Source organism: Cheilinus undulatus, linkage group 5, assembly GCF_018320785.1.
Source record: "Cheilinus undulatus linkage group 5, ASM1832078v1, whole genome shotgun sequence".
NCBI classification, from domain to species: domain Eukaryota; kingdom Metazoa; phylum Chordata; class Actinopteri; order Labriformes; family Labridae; genus Cheilinus; species Cheilinus undulatus.
The window spans coordinates 5,436,298-5,455,269 of NC_054869.1; the positions used below are offsets into that span (position 1 = coordinate 5,436,298).

The following is an 18,972-nucleotide window of genomic DNA, read 5'->3' on the forward strand; positions in this document are numbered from 1 at the left end:
ATTCTGCTCGTCTTCTTTTGTTCTGCTCAAACATGACCTCGACTGATTTTCATCCTCTCAGGTGTTCCGTGTGCTGCGATCACCTGACCAACTGGTACTATGAGAAGGACGGAAAGCTGTACTGCCGCAAACACTACTGGGAGAAGTTTGGGGAGCTGTGCCACGGTTGCTCTCTGCTCATGACTGGACCTGCCATGGTGAGCCTGCTGCTGCATACGTTATGTTCACATAATACCTGAAGATGTGCAGGTGATGTCAATTCAAGGCATTTAACTGGTGAAGGAATTTCTGTTGAAACTTATCAACCAGTGCCATCTGAACTAAAGCCTCATAAGATTAAATTTTGTATAAGGTTTTGGTTTCATATTTGTACTAGTCTTTTGGCATGTGGGCTGCATGTTTGCAGCAGACGGTTACAAACAGTGGGTGTGGCTTGTAAGACGTTGGTATTTAGCAGGGAGGACAATGCAACAAAGAAGCTGTCAGGTTGCATTAGGGAATATTTGGGATCCAAGGTTTTTGCAATCTTACCCAAAGAAGGCATGTGTCTTCAGCCTGGTTGCAGATGCTATTTTCTGATACGATATACTCCAAAAAAATCTAATTTTTCTGCTGCCAGTGGTCTTTAAATGTCATTTAAAGCTCCTGTGTGGAAACTTAGCTGGTTATGAAAAGGCCAAAATTCATATTGAAACCTCAAAATGACCAATAAGGCATGGCTGCTATTTATAGTCATGCATAAGATAATACAAAGTGCTTAACAGGCAAACAAACAGAGCAAGGATTTTTTAACACAGCTTTTCAAAATTCTAGTTTTATTATGAATGCTTACATTATTTTAGTTGCTAAGATGATGCTCAAAGCTTTTACACACACACAAAAAAACATAAAAACGTACTAAAAACTTTAGTAAGGGTTTGAGCCGTCACTGGAGAAAGCATCGTGCCGAAAACCAAAGAAGTTATCACAGCGTTTCCAAGAGTGAAGAACTGGAGTGAGAAGGATCATGAAGAAATTCAGAGAGAGCCACACAGTCCAGAACAAGCCTGGCAGAGGAAGGAAGAGAAAGATTTCAGTAGCTGTGTTTCCATTACCCTAAGAAATGTGGAAATCTAAATAGTGCAATAAAAAACTTGGCGCAGTACGTGTGGAGGCGAGACTTTTCTTAACATCATACTTATACCCTTATATGTGGCTTTTGCCTTGCATACGGACTGGGCCTCTGAACTGTCATCCGTTGCCTTCAAGTTTGGTTCAGAAGTATCAAGGCGACGACATAGTCATAACCTTACCAACATGTAACAGGTTTTGAGCGTCCAGCTTCCTTGTAGCGGATTCACGCGAGACTGGATTTTACAAGAACTGCAAGGTTCATGCCCAAAACTCCCTTCAATGGAAACACATTCAAAGTGCAATTGTATTTAGTCGGAATTAAAGAAATATTGCTTTTATTTTGCAAAAAAAAACTGTAAAGGAAACCAGCTAGAGACTCTGGAGAGAAAACTAGTGCGAGATGTGTCTGAAGACCCCAGAAAAACTGCAAAGACACTTGTGAAGGGCTTAGACGAGTCAGGAACAGTCGTCTCAAAGAAGACCATCACCAGAGTCCTGCACAGGAATGGACTGAGATAAGTCCACTTCTGCTGAAGACACACCTTCAAGCCAGACTGAAGTCTACTAAGGACAACCTGGAAAAATGATCCTGATCCTGGAAGCGTGTCCCTTGGTCAGATGAGACCAAACTAGAGCTCTTTGGTGACATAGGCGTTGGTGGTGATTGGAGACAGAAGGAGAATCCAGAGAAAACCGCAGTGACAGACGGTCACAGTGAAACACGGCGATGGGAGGATTATGCTGTTGGGACGCTTCAGTGAGTCTGGAACTGGGAATCTGGTAAAGGTGGAAGGACTCATGAAGAACGGTCAGCAGCTAAACTGGCTGCTTGTCGCTTTGTCTTCCAACGACCCAAAACATCCGTCGCTCGTGGTGATGAACTACCTCCAGAAGATCAAAGTGAGCGTTAATGAGTCGCCTGACCAAAACCCTGACTTAAATCCCATTGAGAATCTGTGGTGTGAACTGAAGACCAAGTCCGTGCCAGAAGACCATCATATCTGTAGGAGCTTAAGAGATTGGCCAAAGAGGAATGGGCTGAGATTCCTCAGGAGACGAGTTTCAGGAGACGAGCATCGGGGGGGGCTAATAATTTAGACCCTGGTAGTTTTTAGTTTTTTGTGTGGTGAGCTCCAGGTAAAATTCAGGTGCTCTTGAAGAATGGAGCGTTGTCTATAAAAGGGGAACTGCTAGGGCTGTCTTCAGGCACACTCACTTGAGTTAAGGATTATGTCAAAAAGCCTTTATTAGCTCAGGGCATATCTCAATCTGAGACTAGACTACAAAACTAATGGTATCTATGTTAGATGATAAAAGATAGTTTTCTCATGAGTCTTGGTGGTGATCCGTAGCCTAATGGATGATTTATCCCACCTCTAGTCAAAGATCTAGAGATAGAGTTGGCTGCTTTCCTTCATCTAAACTCTGATTAGTCATGATTGCATACTTTCAGTCTAATAAAGCCTGACACAGGGTGAAATATTAGACCGCTGCTGCTACATGGGATTGCCAGGCTTTAAAGTTGCCTCACCATGATCGTATAACAGCAATTGCCAACAATTTCCTCCTCCACTTAAATAATACCAGAGAGCCCACAGAGCGTGTCAGTGCTCTCCATGTTCCAGTTTCTCTCTGCTGCTCTAGATCAATACTAATCTGGAGGGGAGGGCATTATTGCATTTACAGATGAGTGAGACTTTACATTGGCTGCTGTTGAACGCAGCACATGGGGCTCCGTGGACCCCGGCACTTGTGAACTCCCCCTTGAGGCCCCATTATGTTCCCTCTCTGTACAGAAGTTCTCCACAGTTCACTTCCCAAATACACACAGCATCGAGGTGGAAGATGCTGGAACACGAGGCGGTTTGGAGGCCACCATGTTCAGTCCTCTGTGGTGAAGAGGCTTTGGAGATTTTACCCACAATCCACCACTCAGATCATCATTTGTCCTCATGCTTTTACACACAGCTGTTATGAAAGCAGTGACTTTTAAAGGAGAAATCACTTCTCCTTCTCTCTTTAAAGGTTGTTTAACAGTTTAAAGCTGCAATACACATTCTCTTTTATTTGAATGAACAATAACATCAAAAATCACTGAAACTTTAACAGTGCTCAGAAGACATTGCCAAGGATTTTGTACTAAAATGCTGCCAACATATTTGTGCAGTTTGGACATTGTGCTGGAGTTTGCCTCAAAATTGGTAATTAAAGAAAAAATGACTAGGACTTCTATTTATCTTTCTGTGGCATTAAAATGAGTATTTACATCATTTAACTGTTACTGGTATCAAACTGAAGTTAAAGTTCTGCTGCAGTGACAGCTGTAGTCTAATATGACAAATGTCTGATCAGTTAAAGTTGGTAAACTTCAGTGAGGCATTGTTATGTAACTGACTTGTTTCTACTTGTGCTAAAGTTGTGCTATAATTAAGTTATATAACCCTCTTTCAGAAAAAAATATCTGCATAAGACCTGAGAAAAATTCTACAGTGTAACATTTGTCTTAGTTATACTATAATAATAATAATAATAATAATAACTTTATTTGTATAGCACTTTTAAAAACATGGGTTTACAAAGTGCTCTGACATATGCAGAGGCACACAGAAGAACAAAGCAACAAAACCCAAACAAAAGACAAAGATGACAGAACAAAAGACACCAACAACATTAGCAGAATCCAAAACACTTAAAGCATCTTCACCTTAACCAAAAATATGATCAAGATGATAAACAACATCGAGAACCCAGACGTTAGTTCTTCAACCTTTGTTGGCGATGTAAACTGGATCATGTGATATCACACTCATCACACCTGCCGAGTGTTTTCATGGCTCTATCAGAAACAGCCTCCTTTGAGAAGTTAATCTATAAAATAAATGATAATCTAGATGCTTCTATGGAACTATGGGGCCCTTTTATGACACAGATCAGGGAATCTTAGACCAAGGAGCAGTGTTAATTTCGTCGACTACAACTATGACCAAAAATGTTCATCGACAGACTTTTTATCCATGACAAAAAAAATAGACCAAGACTAACAACAATAGATCTGTGATAACTAAAACTAGACTAAGGGTGCGTTCACACCAGAGCTGTTTGGTCCGCTTTAACCGAACTCTGGTCCGTTTTCCTGGATAGTCCGGTTCATTTCGAGTGGTGTGAACACTCACACGAACTCTGGTGCGGACCAAACAAGCGGACTCTGGACCGCCTGAAACTGGTGGTCTCGGTCCACTCCCTAACGAACCCTGGTGCGGTTCGTTGGAGGTGTGAACGCAAAGCAGACTAACTTGTGAACCAAAGGCAGGAAGTGGCATAAAGCGTAACGATATACGGATTTGTATGTGATTTAATACACTCAAATACATGTCGGTACCTCCCTTGGCGTCTGGGTAGCCATGGCAACACGTCTTAGTCCGTGCTGATTTATTCGTCTCGTGTAAAGGACGACATGCTGGACAGCTCACCACCTTGCCGGCTGTTGATAATGTCGAAAGAGCAGAAACCACAAGACAACGTAAATTCTGTGTTTTCATTGTTTATGTGGAAGAAAAGACCAGTGGAAGGAGTTTCGTCTTCTTCTACGCCTTCTTTTCTCCTTGGTCGCCGTTTGTGGTGACAGCGCCCCTAGTGGGCAGAGGTTGTAGGCGTTCAGACGGTTTGGTCCGCTTGACCAAGAGAGCAGTGTGAATGCGAACAAAACCAAAGGAAAGTGCATCAATGTTGCCATTTCTGTTCCGAAAATGACCGAGTCCCTGGACTCTCAGGTGTGAACACGACCTAAAATGTTATGTAGTTTTTGTCAGACATTCAAAATCTGTGATATTTCTCCCTTGTGGAAAAATCTGTCCAATTAAAAGAGTTTTCTCTAAGATTTGTCACTCTGCTTGCGATTCTGCTTACATGTAACCCTGCAAAGCAGATGGATACACCAGGTTCCTTGTTTCTCGTCATCCTAACAACGTTAAAAAGAAGTGGCAGCAGCCACTAGCCTCAGCCACTGGCATTTGGACGAAGCCAAAGGCTAATACCAGACAGATTGCTGAATCAGCAGGCATTGGAAGCTGAGGGAAGTTCGGCAGAGCCTAAAGACAATGCTAATAATGACAAAATCAGTCTGACAGTCTCCTGATCCACCGCTCTTGTCAAAGGCGTATCCCTGCCTGCTCTGTTTGTCGTGGTTTCATTCAGTCTGATCGACACTGGGAACTGAAGTTTAGCCACGGACCACGCTGTACTTAACATTTTTAACCATTTTTGATAAGACTTATGTCAGTGCATATTTTTAATCTTTATGTAAAACTTCCGCTCTCTTTATTTTTGACTCTAGCAGCAAAAAAAAAAAAAACAGACCCCCAAACATCTCCATTTGTTAAGCATGACAACCTGTTATTATTTGGTTTCATGTCTGATTTGACATGAGTCAGCTGAATTCTTGTTTAGTTGATAGAAATGTCAGATTTGACCACTTACCGAGATACTTAAATTCATTTCAAGACAAAAGGGGAAAACCTTTGCCAGTTGTTTGTGTATGTTGTACTTGTACACAAAGGTTTAACTAAAAAAAAAACAGTTAACTATAATTACAGTTATAAAGTCAGAATAGTTCTTTGTTTTTTGAAAATCACCAGTGATATTAGTTAGAATTACTTATAAATATCTTTTCCCACTACATATTAACCCCTTCTGACCCCCAGATGTGCATAAATACATCAAATAAACTTATTTTTTTAAATCAGCAATTGAAAAAACATTAGGCTATCGGTTCTTATCAGTTTTCAGCCATCAGGGGTCGGAAATTATTGGTTATCAACAAAAATACTTATCGTGCATCACTACTTTGTGTATTTACTGCTCTTAGGCCTTGTCCACACGGAGATGAAAACGATATATTTCTGTTTTGTTTTGAAAAATTTTTCCATAAACACAGGATTGTTTCAGGAAATGTCCACATAAGCATGGAACCACTAAAAAAAAAAGATTAAAAACGTTCTAGTATATATGTCGAGCCTGTACGTGGCGGTGTAATGCTGCCATGGAAATGCACCAAAACAGAGCAGACGATTACAGAAAACTGCCACAAACTTTCTTTTTAAAAAAGTAGCGTTTATGGACTCCCAAAACGCCGTTTCCATGTGGATGAAACGCCGATATGACAAAAAACTTTTGTGTTCACTCCTGAATTCGTCTCTGTGTGGACGGGGCCTTAGACCAGCCAAACTGACCAGCAAGTAAACGGTGTAGTCATAGTCATTCTGCAACCATTTCAAGCCAAGAACAATAGACCAGCTTGAAAAGGCGTAAAGTTGACCAGGGAAAACCATCAATTTAAATCTGACTGGGCTGAGTAGGGTTTTTTGGAAAAACAGCATCTCAGCGCCCTACATGCTTCCAGTTTAATCCCACTTTATTTGCTTTATTGGCTGCTGTGAATATTACAGATTGCAAATGTAAAATCCACATGGTTTGATTTTTTTAAGAGTGAATTTTGTCTGGTTTGTCACTTAAAACCAGTAATAATTTATATTCACTTTTTTTAGAGGAAACAATATCTTCACACATCAATAAAACTTTGACATCAAGGGTGGAGAAAAAATCAGACTTCTGGCCCTCAGCTTTCTTTCCCTAAAATATTTTGGCCCTTGGGGAATACGAATTGGGGAACTCTACTTTAGTACTAAAAAAGCACTTATAAGTTTCAAGAATGAGGATAAACAAAGAAGACTTAGGTGCAGCCTTAAACTCCGCTAATTTATAGTGTATAAAATAATTAAAATTATATATGGCCAGAATTTACAGTCGATATATGCTGATATTCTCAGCCAAAATATCAGATGGAAATATCTGCAGAAATTTTGATATTTTTTTATTTGCTTTATTGGCTCACAGACTCGTACAAATCTGTCTCAACTGTAACACAGCTGCCCGTCACCAGTAGCCACTGTAGCCATTTAATCCGATCTAAACAACAGCTTAATTACCCCTGACCATTAAAGTCTTTAAAAGGTATTTGTCCCTTTACAAAGAAAGACAACAGAGAAATAAAATGCCATATCTTGAATCTCTGTGATGAACTGCCTTATTTCTTCTCAGAAAGATTTAGAGTATGAAGCCTTTGTCTTGTCTGATCCATTAGGTATCTGAATCATGTTAAATTAAGATTCAAGCAGCGTACATTTAAACCCTGCAGGAAATAACCACAAAGTCACATCTGGCTCTGCTGGATCTGATGTAACTTTGACTTGGATCCAAGCATCGCTCTGCTCCGATTCAGCGTCTGCAGGTTGAAACATGAAATTCAGAGTGGCAGCGGCTCTCGCTGGTCAACGTCGAGGTCACTTGGGTAACTCGGAGACAGACTGAAGTTTTTCTTTTTGCCACCAAGCAACAAACACAATGAAGTCTTCTATTTAGTATTGGCATCCTGCTTCATCAGCCCGCCAAGCCAAGTGTTTTTGGCAGAGCTGATTTGGCAGCGCGGCCCCTCGGTCAGAAAGAGAATCATTGTGGGCCATGGGCAGAGGAGGGTCATGCAGAGCTGCTGCAGCTTGTTAGGCATTCAAGGCCGGGACACTGCTGTTTTTGTCCGCCTTTGAATTATTTGTTGGTTTATTGATTGACTAAAGATGGTTGTTTTGTTTTGAAGGCTGTTTTTGGTCAGAATTTTATGTAACTCTCCTGTGTTTGCTGTCCAGCGCTGTCACGATACCCAAGTTTTAAACCTTGATATGATTCTATTAAAAAATCAGATGATATCAAAACCTCCTCAGAACCACAACAACAAAACTAAGAGTCATAGGCACCCAATACTACAGGGGCCACCAAGCACATATACACAAGGGCAGATGTAGTCTTGACAGAGACTCTGGGGCCGGACTTTCAAACAAATTAAAACTAATTAAATATTTTGGGCTAATTAACATATTATTATATTAGTATTTTCTTTCAAATGCAGAATATTTTTAGGCAGATCTATCCCTATTATCTTTAATGCAGTAATCCACAAGGAGACAAGCCTTCTCACAGAACATTCCCAATGAATGGGCCCTTCATCTTCAACACTTTTTAACCCCTTTTCACTACTTTTTAAGCCATTTCTGCAACATTTTTGGCCACCATTAACCCATTTTCGATTATTTTTGCCACTTTTTAAACAATTTTTGCCACTCCCTCCCCATTTTGCCAGTCTTCAGCCCCTTTTTGGCACTTTTCTGCCAATCATTGCCCCTGTGTGCCACTCTTCAACCCCTTTTCACTACTTTGCCTGGCTATTTTTGCCACTTTCAAACCATTTTTGATCATTTTTGCCAATTTTTTATCTATGTTTGCCGTTCTTTAACCCCTTTAAAACCACTTTCATGCATGTTTTATGCCCTTTGTGCCACTCTTTTATCCATTGTTGCCCCTTTTTAACCCCTTTTTCTTACTTTTTTGCACCATTTTTTATACTTTTGCCTATTTTTCCTCTTTTACCATTTTTCCCCCATTTCAACCACTTTTCCTGCCATTTTTTGTCCTTTTGAGCCACTTCAAAACCCATTTTGACACTTATCACTAGGGGTGTGACGAGACACTTATCTCACGAGACGAGACAAGATTTTACACTTTTTGAAAATTATTTTGGGAAAAAAAAATACATGGGTGGAAAATATGTAATTTATACAACTGAAAGTCATAATTGCAAAGCATTCAGGTCTATTCAATTTTTTAAACTAAGTACTGAGTAGGCTATCAGTGCTTCCAAACAGTATGTCTTGTCTAATTCTGATTCAAACTTTACATTTTAATGTTCTTTAAATCAAACCTTTTATTTTAACAGGCTACAAAATCATTAATTTACTACACTATGCTCTTGTTGCTACAATTACAATAACTATTTTTAATATCATATTTAATTATATATAATAAAAGCATTTAGATTATTTTGAAAGTACTTTAAGCACTGTTTACAACAGGCCTAAATCTAAAGAGCTGCATCAGTAAAATCAAACTATTTCTCATCCTGTTTAAGGACATCCATATTTTAAACACTCAAAAGAAATATTTCTGTCAAAAACACGTTTGCTGTTATTAAGAGAAATAGATTATTTTATCGCTTTGTGGTCTTTTTTCCTCATATGAGCTTTGACAGCGTTGGACACGACGCACAGATGAGCGTTGTGTGTTGTTGAGCAAGTGTGTGCCTGCTTTGTCTCCTGTTAGACAGCAAGCAGGGAGCGTTTAACTGGGGCTAAAACTTCGTTTTTTGGAGCTAACAGTGGACTCTATGACGCTCCAACAGAGTTTGTTTAGCTAAGTTTACCGCTGCAGTAAACGGCCCGTCACGCTACCCATGTTAAGCTTCTGACTGATGATATGCACAGCCAACAGCTGATGGATGTGTGACTGACACATGATGAGACGAGGAGACATGAGGAAGCAGCGACTCAAACTTACAGTCACAAAAAGCGACACTAAAAGTGAATCTTTGCGCATACACGAGCTAAATAAACGCTGTATTTCCCTCATGGAGACTGCACAGGTTACCAGCAGCAGAATCTCATCATTTCCGACCGTTATAATGAACTTATTACGTATAGGCAGATCATGAGTGGCCCCACATAGCGCATACAGAAGAGGGGGTGGGGGTTGACGCGGTGATCGTAATGAGTCATGGATCAGCTCTGTTTCTTCATTTGCTCTCTCATGAACAGTTTAAAGTCTCCAGGGCACCTTTGTGATCTTTTATAATTTCCAGTTTGGTATTTTTTTCTGTAAGGAGAGCTGCTACTTCTACTGTCAGCGCGATCTCTTGGCACAAGATCTCATAGCACCCCTACCTATCACCCATTCTTGCCACTCTATAACCCCTTTCCAACACTCTCTGGCCATGTTTGCAGCATTTCTGCTAGTCTTACCCACTTTTTTCTTAAATTTCTGTTAAAACAGATCAAATTTGAAGTCATTTAAAAACTTTATTTAGTAATTGTTTTTGGGGTGGATTTAACAGCTGCAGACATTTAAAGCCAAAAGATACCCTTAAAACCACAAAATCTTCTTTTCCTCCTTTTCTGGATTTAATGATCCTCTGAGGGCCGGATAGGAAGCTTTGGGGGACCTGATATGGCCCTCAGGCCGCCAGTTGATGATCAGTAGATTATAGGGATGTGACGAGATCAAAATGTCACGGGATGTTTCATCGACATGAAAATCATCTCACGAGATCAATATTGCCCAGACACCAGGAGCAGCAGCGCTCCTGACAAAAAACAATACCTAACTGGAAGTTATAAAAGATCACAAAGATGCCCTGGACACTTTAAAACTGTTGGTTTGACAGCTAATGAAGAAACGGAGCGGATCCGTGTACCATCCAGAGCGCCGCTCTTTCCCCACCCCCTTTTCCGTGTGCGCTACTCGGAGCCGTGCATGATCCACCAATGCATAATGAGTTCATCATAACAGTGTGAAATGATGAAATGCTGCTGCTGGAAACCTGTGCAGACTCCAGAGTCTGTGTATGCGCTCATAGACTCACTCATAGCGTCGCTATCTGCCATGTTTGTTGTCTGACAGCAGAGCAGAGACACACACTCGCTCAACAACACACGCACATTAACACACGCGCTCATCTGTGCGTCGTGTCCAACACTGTCAAAGCTCATATGAGAAGAAAGACCACAAAACGATAATTAAAGCTATTTCTCTACATTACTGTAAAAGCAAACGTTTTATTGACAGAAATATTGCTTTTGAGTGTTTTAAATGTGGATGTCCTTAAAGAGGATGAGAAATAGTTTGATTTTACTGATGTAGCTCTTTATATTTCAGTCTGTTGTAAATAGTTTTCAAATCACTTTCAAAATAATTTAAATGCTTTTATTATTATTATATTTGTAGCAATGAGTGCATAGTGCATAGTGTAGTAAAAAAAAGATGTGGTAGACTATTAGTTTGATTAGAGGTAGACCAGACAAACTGTGTGTAAGCATTGATGGCCTTTTCAGTACAAGAGGAGTTTAAATTTCTGAATAGACATGAATGCTCAACCATTATGACTTTCAGCCATATAAAGGACGTATTTTCCACTCATATTTTTTTCCCAAAATTAAAAAAAAAGTCTAAAATCTCGTCTCATCTCGTCTTGTCCAGTCTCGTCTCGTCTCGTCTCGTCTCGTCTCATGAGATAAGCGTCTCGTCACACCCCTAGTAGATTACTAGGTCATTCCTTTCTCTTTGTTCTCAAAAACTGTAGGACAACTCCTGCAAGATACTTAAATTTTATATTAAAAAAAAAAAAAATTTTTGGAAAAAAAATTTTGGACACATATCTGATGAAGTATCATGTTTTTCAATCTGTGATACATCTTCATTTGATCAGTCATTTAAAAAAGTGAGAATGTATCATATTGAGATACTTATGATTAAGGTTGTCAGGGACACTCCTTCATACTAAATAGCTCTTCTTAAATCTAATGTTTTAAACAATAAAAGTTTGTATATTTTATGAACAGTAAAATCCCACAGTAAGGATCCTCTGACCCGTTTTACCTGGAAGTCAGAGAAAGAGTTCTAGATTGCACAAATATGTTTTAAAAACATGAAATTATCCAATATTGACCGTGTCAGCCTTTGTTTGCTGTGGTGTTGATCTGACCAGTACCACTTTCTGGTATGGTGACCACCCCAGTCTCATGTTGTTGTTGCAGAGTGAATCTCAGTGCTGCTGTTAATGCCTCAGGCAGGTTATGACGGTTTGGTGAAGGAGGTGGCTCTGCTCCCGGCACAGAGTTACAGTCAGACTCCTGGGATGTCACAATGATTCGGCTTACATCACACTTATACCTCTGTAATAGCAGAGAATCCTTTCCAAACACTGACTCACCAGCTCAGAGCTGTGGGAAAAAACACTGCTTCAAACTTTGGATGTTGGTGAAAAGCAGGTCACTGAACTTTGACACACTTACTAGTAGGAGTGTGACATTCATAGAGATCATGGTTTGAATTTAGTTTAACAGGAAAAAACAACATAAAGTCTGGGATCTATATTTGTATATTTTTCTAATTTCTTTTAAATGAAAAGTGGACCAAGTTCAGTAGTTTCAGCTACTGTTATTAAGGCCTCTCTGTGATGGTTAATAAAGCTGCTGTATGAAACATTAAACATAAAAGGGAGAAAAACTAATAGAAACACAGATCTGTGCACAGAGATGTGATCATAAAACAGCTACATTTTTAATCTGTTTATTTATTGAACATTTGACGTTTGAATCTCTGACTTATCCTATTAATAGAGTATATTATAGAGTTCATTTGTAATTATGTATGTTTATATGTTCTTGTTTTAATCAGATGTTTTTACATTTTATTTGGTGAACTAAAGATCGGTCTTTCCATCCCTGGAGAGAGTGATGGGGGTACTAGCGCCCCCTATTGACCAGTCGCCACAGGCACTAACGTGAATTAAAACGAGTGTCTCTCAACTGGTATGTCGGGACCCAAAAGCGGGTCACAAATGTATGCCTGGAATAAAGGGGCAAAAAAACCTGTGGCTGAATCTTAATCTCCCTCCTAAACCCTGAGCCCTTATAGACCAGAGCAACCTATCAGGGTACTTTTGCCAAACGATACTAGGCCCTCCCCTTTCTGGGGGAAAACATTCCTTAAAAATGAATGCTGCTCAATGGGAAAGATTGGGTCATTAGGAATTAAAAGCCTTAATTATGAAAATCGTACAGTTAAACAGTTATTGGGAGCCAAAGCTTGATGGCAAGTGAGATAAACATATTATGTAGGCCATTTATGAAAGAATACTAGCATCATAACAGTATGTGGTAAACAAAATTATAGATGTACATGGGGATGTTCAGGCTCCCTTCGTCAAACTGGACTACCAGTTCCATCATGTGACCATACCTTATGTGTGTTCGATCGTAACGCTTTAATGTGGTTGATAAGTTGGTTAATGTGTGAAAAAGCTGTTGACAGACAGACAGACAGACTACAGCTCCTGCTGTCACAGAGCCAACGCTGTCTTAAAGTCATTAAGAACACAGCATCAGTCCAACATTAGCCCCCTTTACTCCTCTCTAGTTTCAGCCAAAAGACACACAAGCCTTAAACTATGGATTTTTAATTGTTTAAGGCACAAAATACATCAAAATGGCCTTTAATTGAATTGTTGCAGTCATTTTCTAACCTACCACCATTCAATCTATGGGCGGGAAGCGGGAAGTGACATTGCACTGCTCTGATCTATGGACTGAACTGACTGCACCAGGAAAGTGATTAAGAGTATGAGGCTGCGAGGACTGGAAGTAGTAGAAATAAGAATGGGACAGCTCTTTGTTTTTTTGTTGACAGTCGGCGTCTTTGCGGAGATAAAGACAAAGATAAAAACAAGCGTGCCTGGCCTATAGACCTATTTCTTCTTTTTTTGCTTTTTTTTTTTTTGCAGCGTCAACGCTTATTGCACCTTCTGTTTTTTTATTTACCATTTTGCTCTTTTCACTTCTCTCATACTTCACAGTGCTATGAACTATGGGTAATTCCCTCACGTTAGGTCTGCAGATATGCCCACTCACAGAGAGGGTGCATGAAGGGCTCAGAAAGTCTGCGAGAGATCCCTCTGACACTTTACGATTTGACAGTGGGACAACCTTAAGCCCTAACGGACTTAGCGAGAGCGCGCCTCAAAGTCAGTGAGTGTGTGAGTGTGGACATTGAGACTGTGTTATATGGAAGCCCTAAAAGCAGGCATTAGGGCTGAACAATAAAGAGGAAAACCTGGTGAATTGTGAATTTTTTACTTGTACTGCGATTTTGATATAAATTGTTGTGTTAAAGAGTTACAGTGTCTGCATCACTATTATATTTTAAATAGAGACGTTTATTTAATTATTATAAAAAGAGCATGAACACGATTGATGACTTTATTTTTGCAATTTTTGAACAAACAAAAAATTATTTATTCTTATGTCTGTGTATTAAAGTGCACCAGATTGGCTCATATATTTCATATTTTACTTTAAAGTGACATTGCACCTCCTGCAGTTTCAAAAATGCAGAGGCCCATATTGCCATGACAGTAAAATTCCAAATAATTGTTCAGCCCTGGTGTAAATGTACTTTTTTGGTTATTTAGTTATTGTATGGGTCAGTGCTCATTAATGAGCATGGACATGTAAATGTGCCTGATTGTAGCCATAGGCTAATTTCCACTGGAAGTCCCTGGCAGGTTGATGGTAAAGTATAAAAGCAATCATCAAACATGTACATAATGAAAATGAGAAATATATAAATAAAACCATTCAACAGCGCACAAACATCCATACTTCTGCTCAGTTTTCCTGAGGTAACAAGTAAATTTAAGTCATTTTTACAATATTCTACCTGATTTATCTTCTTTTCTCGAGATAATGAAGCTGATTTTCTTAAGATAATAAGGTAAATCCTCTCTTATTCCTTGTAAGGAGGCAGTGATGGGTCCTAAAACCAAACCAGTTGAGAGCCAGTGAATTAAACAAACTGGGTTTGGGGTACAGATTGCCTAGCGTGAGTGTGCCCTCAGAAAGATATCGGTGGCACGCTGTTCCTAAGACTCAGTGTGCTGCACAGTGATGCACATGCAGAGTGCTTGCAGGTAGATTAGCAATCCGATCATTCTTTCATTCATTACAGCTGACATGATGGGAGTAAATTCTCCCAGAGCTGACAGGCACGCTTACAGGATTTATAACTCCTTTCTTCTTTAAGCATGTGAAGTATGGATGCAGATATTATCAGTGTAGTATCAGTTCTAGCAGACATGTAGTGTTGATCTATCAGTCATGATAGCAGAACGGATCTGTTCTTTAATAAATTAGAATTAAGATGCATCCTGTAATCATCATTATGCTTCTTCAAAGTGAGTTTGATCTCCACATCTCTCCGGAGCATGTAGGGGCAACTCTTTACAAGATTAAACCTAAAATCAGCACGCAGATTCAATGACCTTCTTAAGGGGTGAGCACATTATCTCACCTTGCATGAGAAGTAAGAAGTGAGGTGAGACGGGAGCGTCAGACGTGTTCAGAAAGTGAAATCAGTCAGGCGCTGGTAATGAGGGAGAAAGCACATGATAGACTGTGAGCTGGTGGTTTCAAAAGCTAGTACGTCAGCGAGACGAGCGGCTCAGACCTGCACGGCGAGGTGACATCATCACAGATTCCAGACGGCGTGAGAGTGAAGCAGGTGTTAAGAGCGTGTCACGGCGAGAGGGTGGGCAGAGAGCTAACAGGCAGCACATCACACTCATCTCTGACGAGGAGAGGAAGCAGAACCAAACAGAACGCCAGCCTCATCTGTCCTCTCTGCTCTGAGTCCGCTGGATGTTTTAAGATCGCACTCTTGTTGTTTTGTGTTTCCAGGTGGCTGAAGAACACAAGTATCACCCCGAGTGTTTTGTGTGTCTGAGCTGCAAGGTGGTGATTGAAGACCGGGATACCTACGCCCTCGTCGAGCGATCAAAACTCTACTGGTAAGACTCCTGAGCAGGTAGTTTTTAACGGTTTCATACTTTTCCTCTAAAGCATCCTTTACACAAATGTGTCAGCATGTCAGAAATAAAGGTTTTAAGATTCTCAGGTTATATGTTGCACTGACTGAACTTTTCCACAAAGCACAGGTCTTTTTAGTAGTGCTTTTATTGCTTTTATTGACTTTCTTTGGTTTTTATACCAAATCAAGTTTTTCTTAGGCATTGTTTTTACTTATTTGTTCTCTTTTGAGCATACTGCTCCTTAGTAATGCGGTTTCATTCCACCGTATGTACAGTACAACGGTATGACTGGAATGACAATCAATGAATTAACTTTAAGGAAGTAAGAGAACAACTTCCACCCTCAGAGTTGGTATTTCCAGTCTGTGCTTGTAAAAGGAACTATTGTGATACAGGGGCATTAAAAGCTTTTATTGTATGGCACATTAGCATCTTCACTTCTCTTAATCTTAATATTAAGGATGCACAGATGCATCAGTTTAACATCAGTATCAGCTGATACCAGCCCTGTTGACAAACATCAGCCATCGGCAAATATTGTGGCGTGACATTTGCCTGTTATTTCAGATTAACTGAATGCTAACATCTAGCAGACTTAACTTCTGAATAACAGACGAGGTTTTTAATGAGCTTTGGTACCAACTCTGATCTGCTTTTATGATCAAACATTGGTTTATTGGTTTTTGGGGGGAAAAAAAACTCTTGTATCTAAGAAAACTTCAGCCCCTCCAGGACCAACACAAAAAAATAGTGATACTTTGTGGCCAAAATTAGTCTAAATTTATTTGTTTGTTTTGTAAATCCAAACAAAGTAGCCCTAAACAAAAATTCTTTTACCCAACAACCATTATATGAATTATTTAAGTGTTATAACATGATTCCTGTTAATATACAAATCCAAGCTCTGTCCCGGTTATTTTAATGCAGAAGGCCACGAGGAGAAAGACCTGTCCACTGAATAGGCTGGACCCCTGAAATTTCCTCAAGTATGCCCTGTGATTTAACATCAATATGAACCCGTTTGTGCCACTTTTTACCTACTACACCACTTTATTCTGCCATTTCTGCAACATTTTTTGTTACTCTACACCCATTTTTGATCATTTTTACCACTATTAAACCACTTTTTACCACTTTTTGCCCATTTTGCCACTCTTTAATCCCTTTCACAACTGCCCTGCTAGTTATTGCCCCTGTGTGCCACTCTTTAACCCCTTTTCACTACTTTGCATGGCTATTTTTGCTATGTTTTGCCAATTAAAACCCATTTTTAATACTATTTCTGCATGTTTTATCTCCTTTGTGCCACTCTCTTATCCATTTTTGCCACTTTTGATCTATTTTTGTCACCTTTAACCCCTTTTCAATACTCATTTTGCACAATTTTGCCACTTTTAACCCATTTTTGATACTTTTTCCCCCTTTTTTCCTCTTTAATCCAGTTTTTGCCGGTCTTTAACCCATTTTTACTACTTTTCCTGCATGTTTTACCCCCTTTGTGCCACTCTTCGAACCTTTTTTTGCGACTTTTAACCCATTATTGATACTTTTCGCCCCTTTTTCCCTCTTTTACCAATTTTTGTCCCATTGCAACCTTTTCTTACCACTTTACTTGCCTATTTTTGCTCCTTTGTGCCACTCCACAACCCATTTTAACACTTATCACCCATTTTTGCCACTCTTTAACCCCTTTCCACCACTTTATTTGGCCATTTTTGCAAGATTTCTGCATGAATTTTTGTTAAAAATAGATCAAATGTTAAGTCATTCTGAAACTATTTCAATATTAGTCATTTTCAGGTGGGTTTAACAGCTGCAGACATTTAAAGCCAAACGATACCTTCAAACCACAACATGTTGTTTTGCTTCTTCTCTGAATTTAACAATCTTCTGAGGCCCAAATAGGAAGGTCTGGGGGGCCTGATATGGCCTCGGGCCGCCAGTTGATGATTAGTGCTTTAAATGAAAGCTGCTGCAAAAGAAAGAGAGAGAACACTCCATAAATCACAAAAATACATTGGCAACTTTTTGGTCATGAAGTTTGCCTATGTATTTGTCCATGTTAGACAGTATACAGGAATTTACCTGCGATTATTGGTAACTGAAAACAGAAATTTCCCACATATTGGTTGCCTGTGACTTTCATTTTTAAACTATTTTGGCCTAGAACTGTTTAAAATAATTCAGTATTTGGTATCGTGAGTGTTAACCTTCTTTATGAGTATTGACTCCTTCATATTAGCTCAGTTATGTAACAGCCAGCACAGGCAGTGACCATCGCCCTTTTCTATTGTGTGCAGTGGGAAGTGCTACAAGCAGGTGGTCCTTACACCCATGTTGGAAAAACGCTCACACGACTCGGTGTTGGACTCTCTCCCTCACACCGTCACGCTCATCTCCATGCCCTCCGCTGCCAACGGGAAGAGGGGTCTGTCCGTGTCCGTGCTGAGGGACGTCAACGGCTCAGCCAGCGTCCAAGTCAAAGAGTAAGTGGTTAAAGTATGATTTCTGCTTTACATAAGACTGATTATGGTGTTGTTGAACAGGAGAGCACTGCTGTGTTTGAGATGATTATGAGTTTGACCCATTTTTCCACAGCTTTAAATGAGCACAAAGCTGGTACAGTACTAACTCTCATATACGTGTCGGTGCTGTTGCAGAGTCAGAGGGATGCTTATTAGTCCAGAGGTGAGAAATGCCATCCATGTGGGGGACAGGATCCTGGAGATCAATGGCCTGCCTGTGGGGACGCTCATGGAGGAGGAGGTGAGTATACGACGCTCCTGGATTGATGTGAAATTCTTCCGATCAAGTTCAATAATGTCACTGTGAAGTGTAAATGCATTCCTTAGGTGCAACCTGAAAACTTCAGTTCTCATTATACAATGAGTGCACATGTGATTTTTAACATTCCTCACATTCCTCCATCATTTATTCATTCTTTGGGAGGGAGAGGACGGTATGTGGTATGACTGCACTTAAAGGTTCATTCCCACAGCCTCGCCCTGTTGTAGTCATACCAGCTTTGTTATTATTGTGCTTTTTTCTTTTGTTTTAGTTTCCTGTCATGTTTCAGTATTTCCATTTTAATATCAGGTTCCACCTCAGAAATCAACTCTACCTTTCTGCACATCCACTGTAAATATCCTGTCCTGCTCATTGGTGTCACTCTTCCACTGTTTAAGATGAAGCATGCATTGCACAGGTACCATGAGCTCCATCACAGCTGAGTGGACATTTTTATTTTAAACTTGAGACTGGATTGGTTTTTCTGATTCAAAGATAGCATTTCCTTTTTTAAAGGAAAACGACTGAGGTGGAGGCTACAGGTGGGGTGT

At 39.9% G+C, this 18,972-nt stretch overlaps 1 protein-coding gene across 1 annotated transcript in view; it reads left to right on the forward strand.

Moving 5' to 3' along the window:
• The window catches only part of limk2 (LIM domain kinase 2), a 51,058-nt gene that overhangs the window by 20,763 nt on the left and 11,323 nt on the right, over window positions 1–18,972 (forward strand). Inside the window, exons 3-6 of the mRNA XM_041788332.1 lie at window positions 62–197; window positions 15,504–15,613; window positions 17,935–18,120; window positions 18,295–18,400. Coding sequence (XP_041644266.1) covers window positions 62–197; window positions 15,504–15,613; window positions 17,935–18,120; window positions 18,295–18,400 — 538 coding nt within the window. The remainder of the gene's footprint in view (window positions 1–61; window positions 198–15,503; window positions 15,614–17,934; window positions 18,121–18,294; window positions 18,401–18,972) is intronic.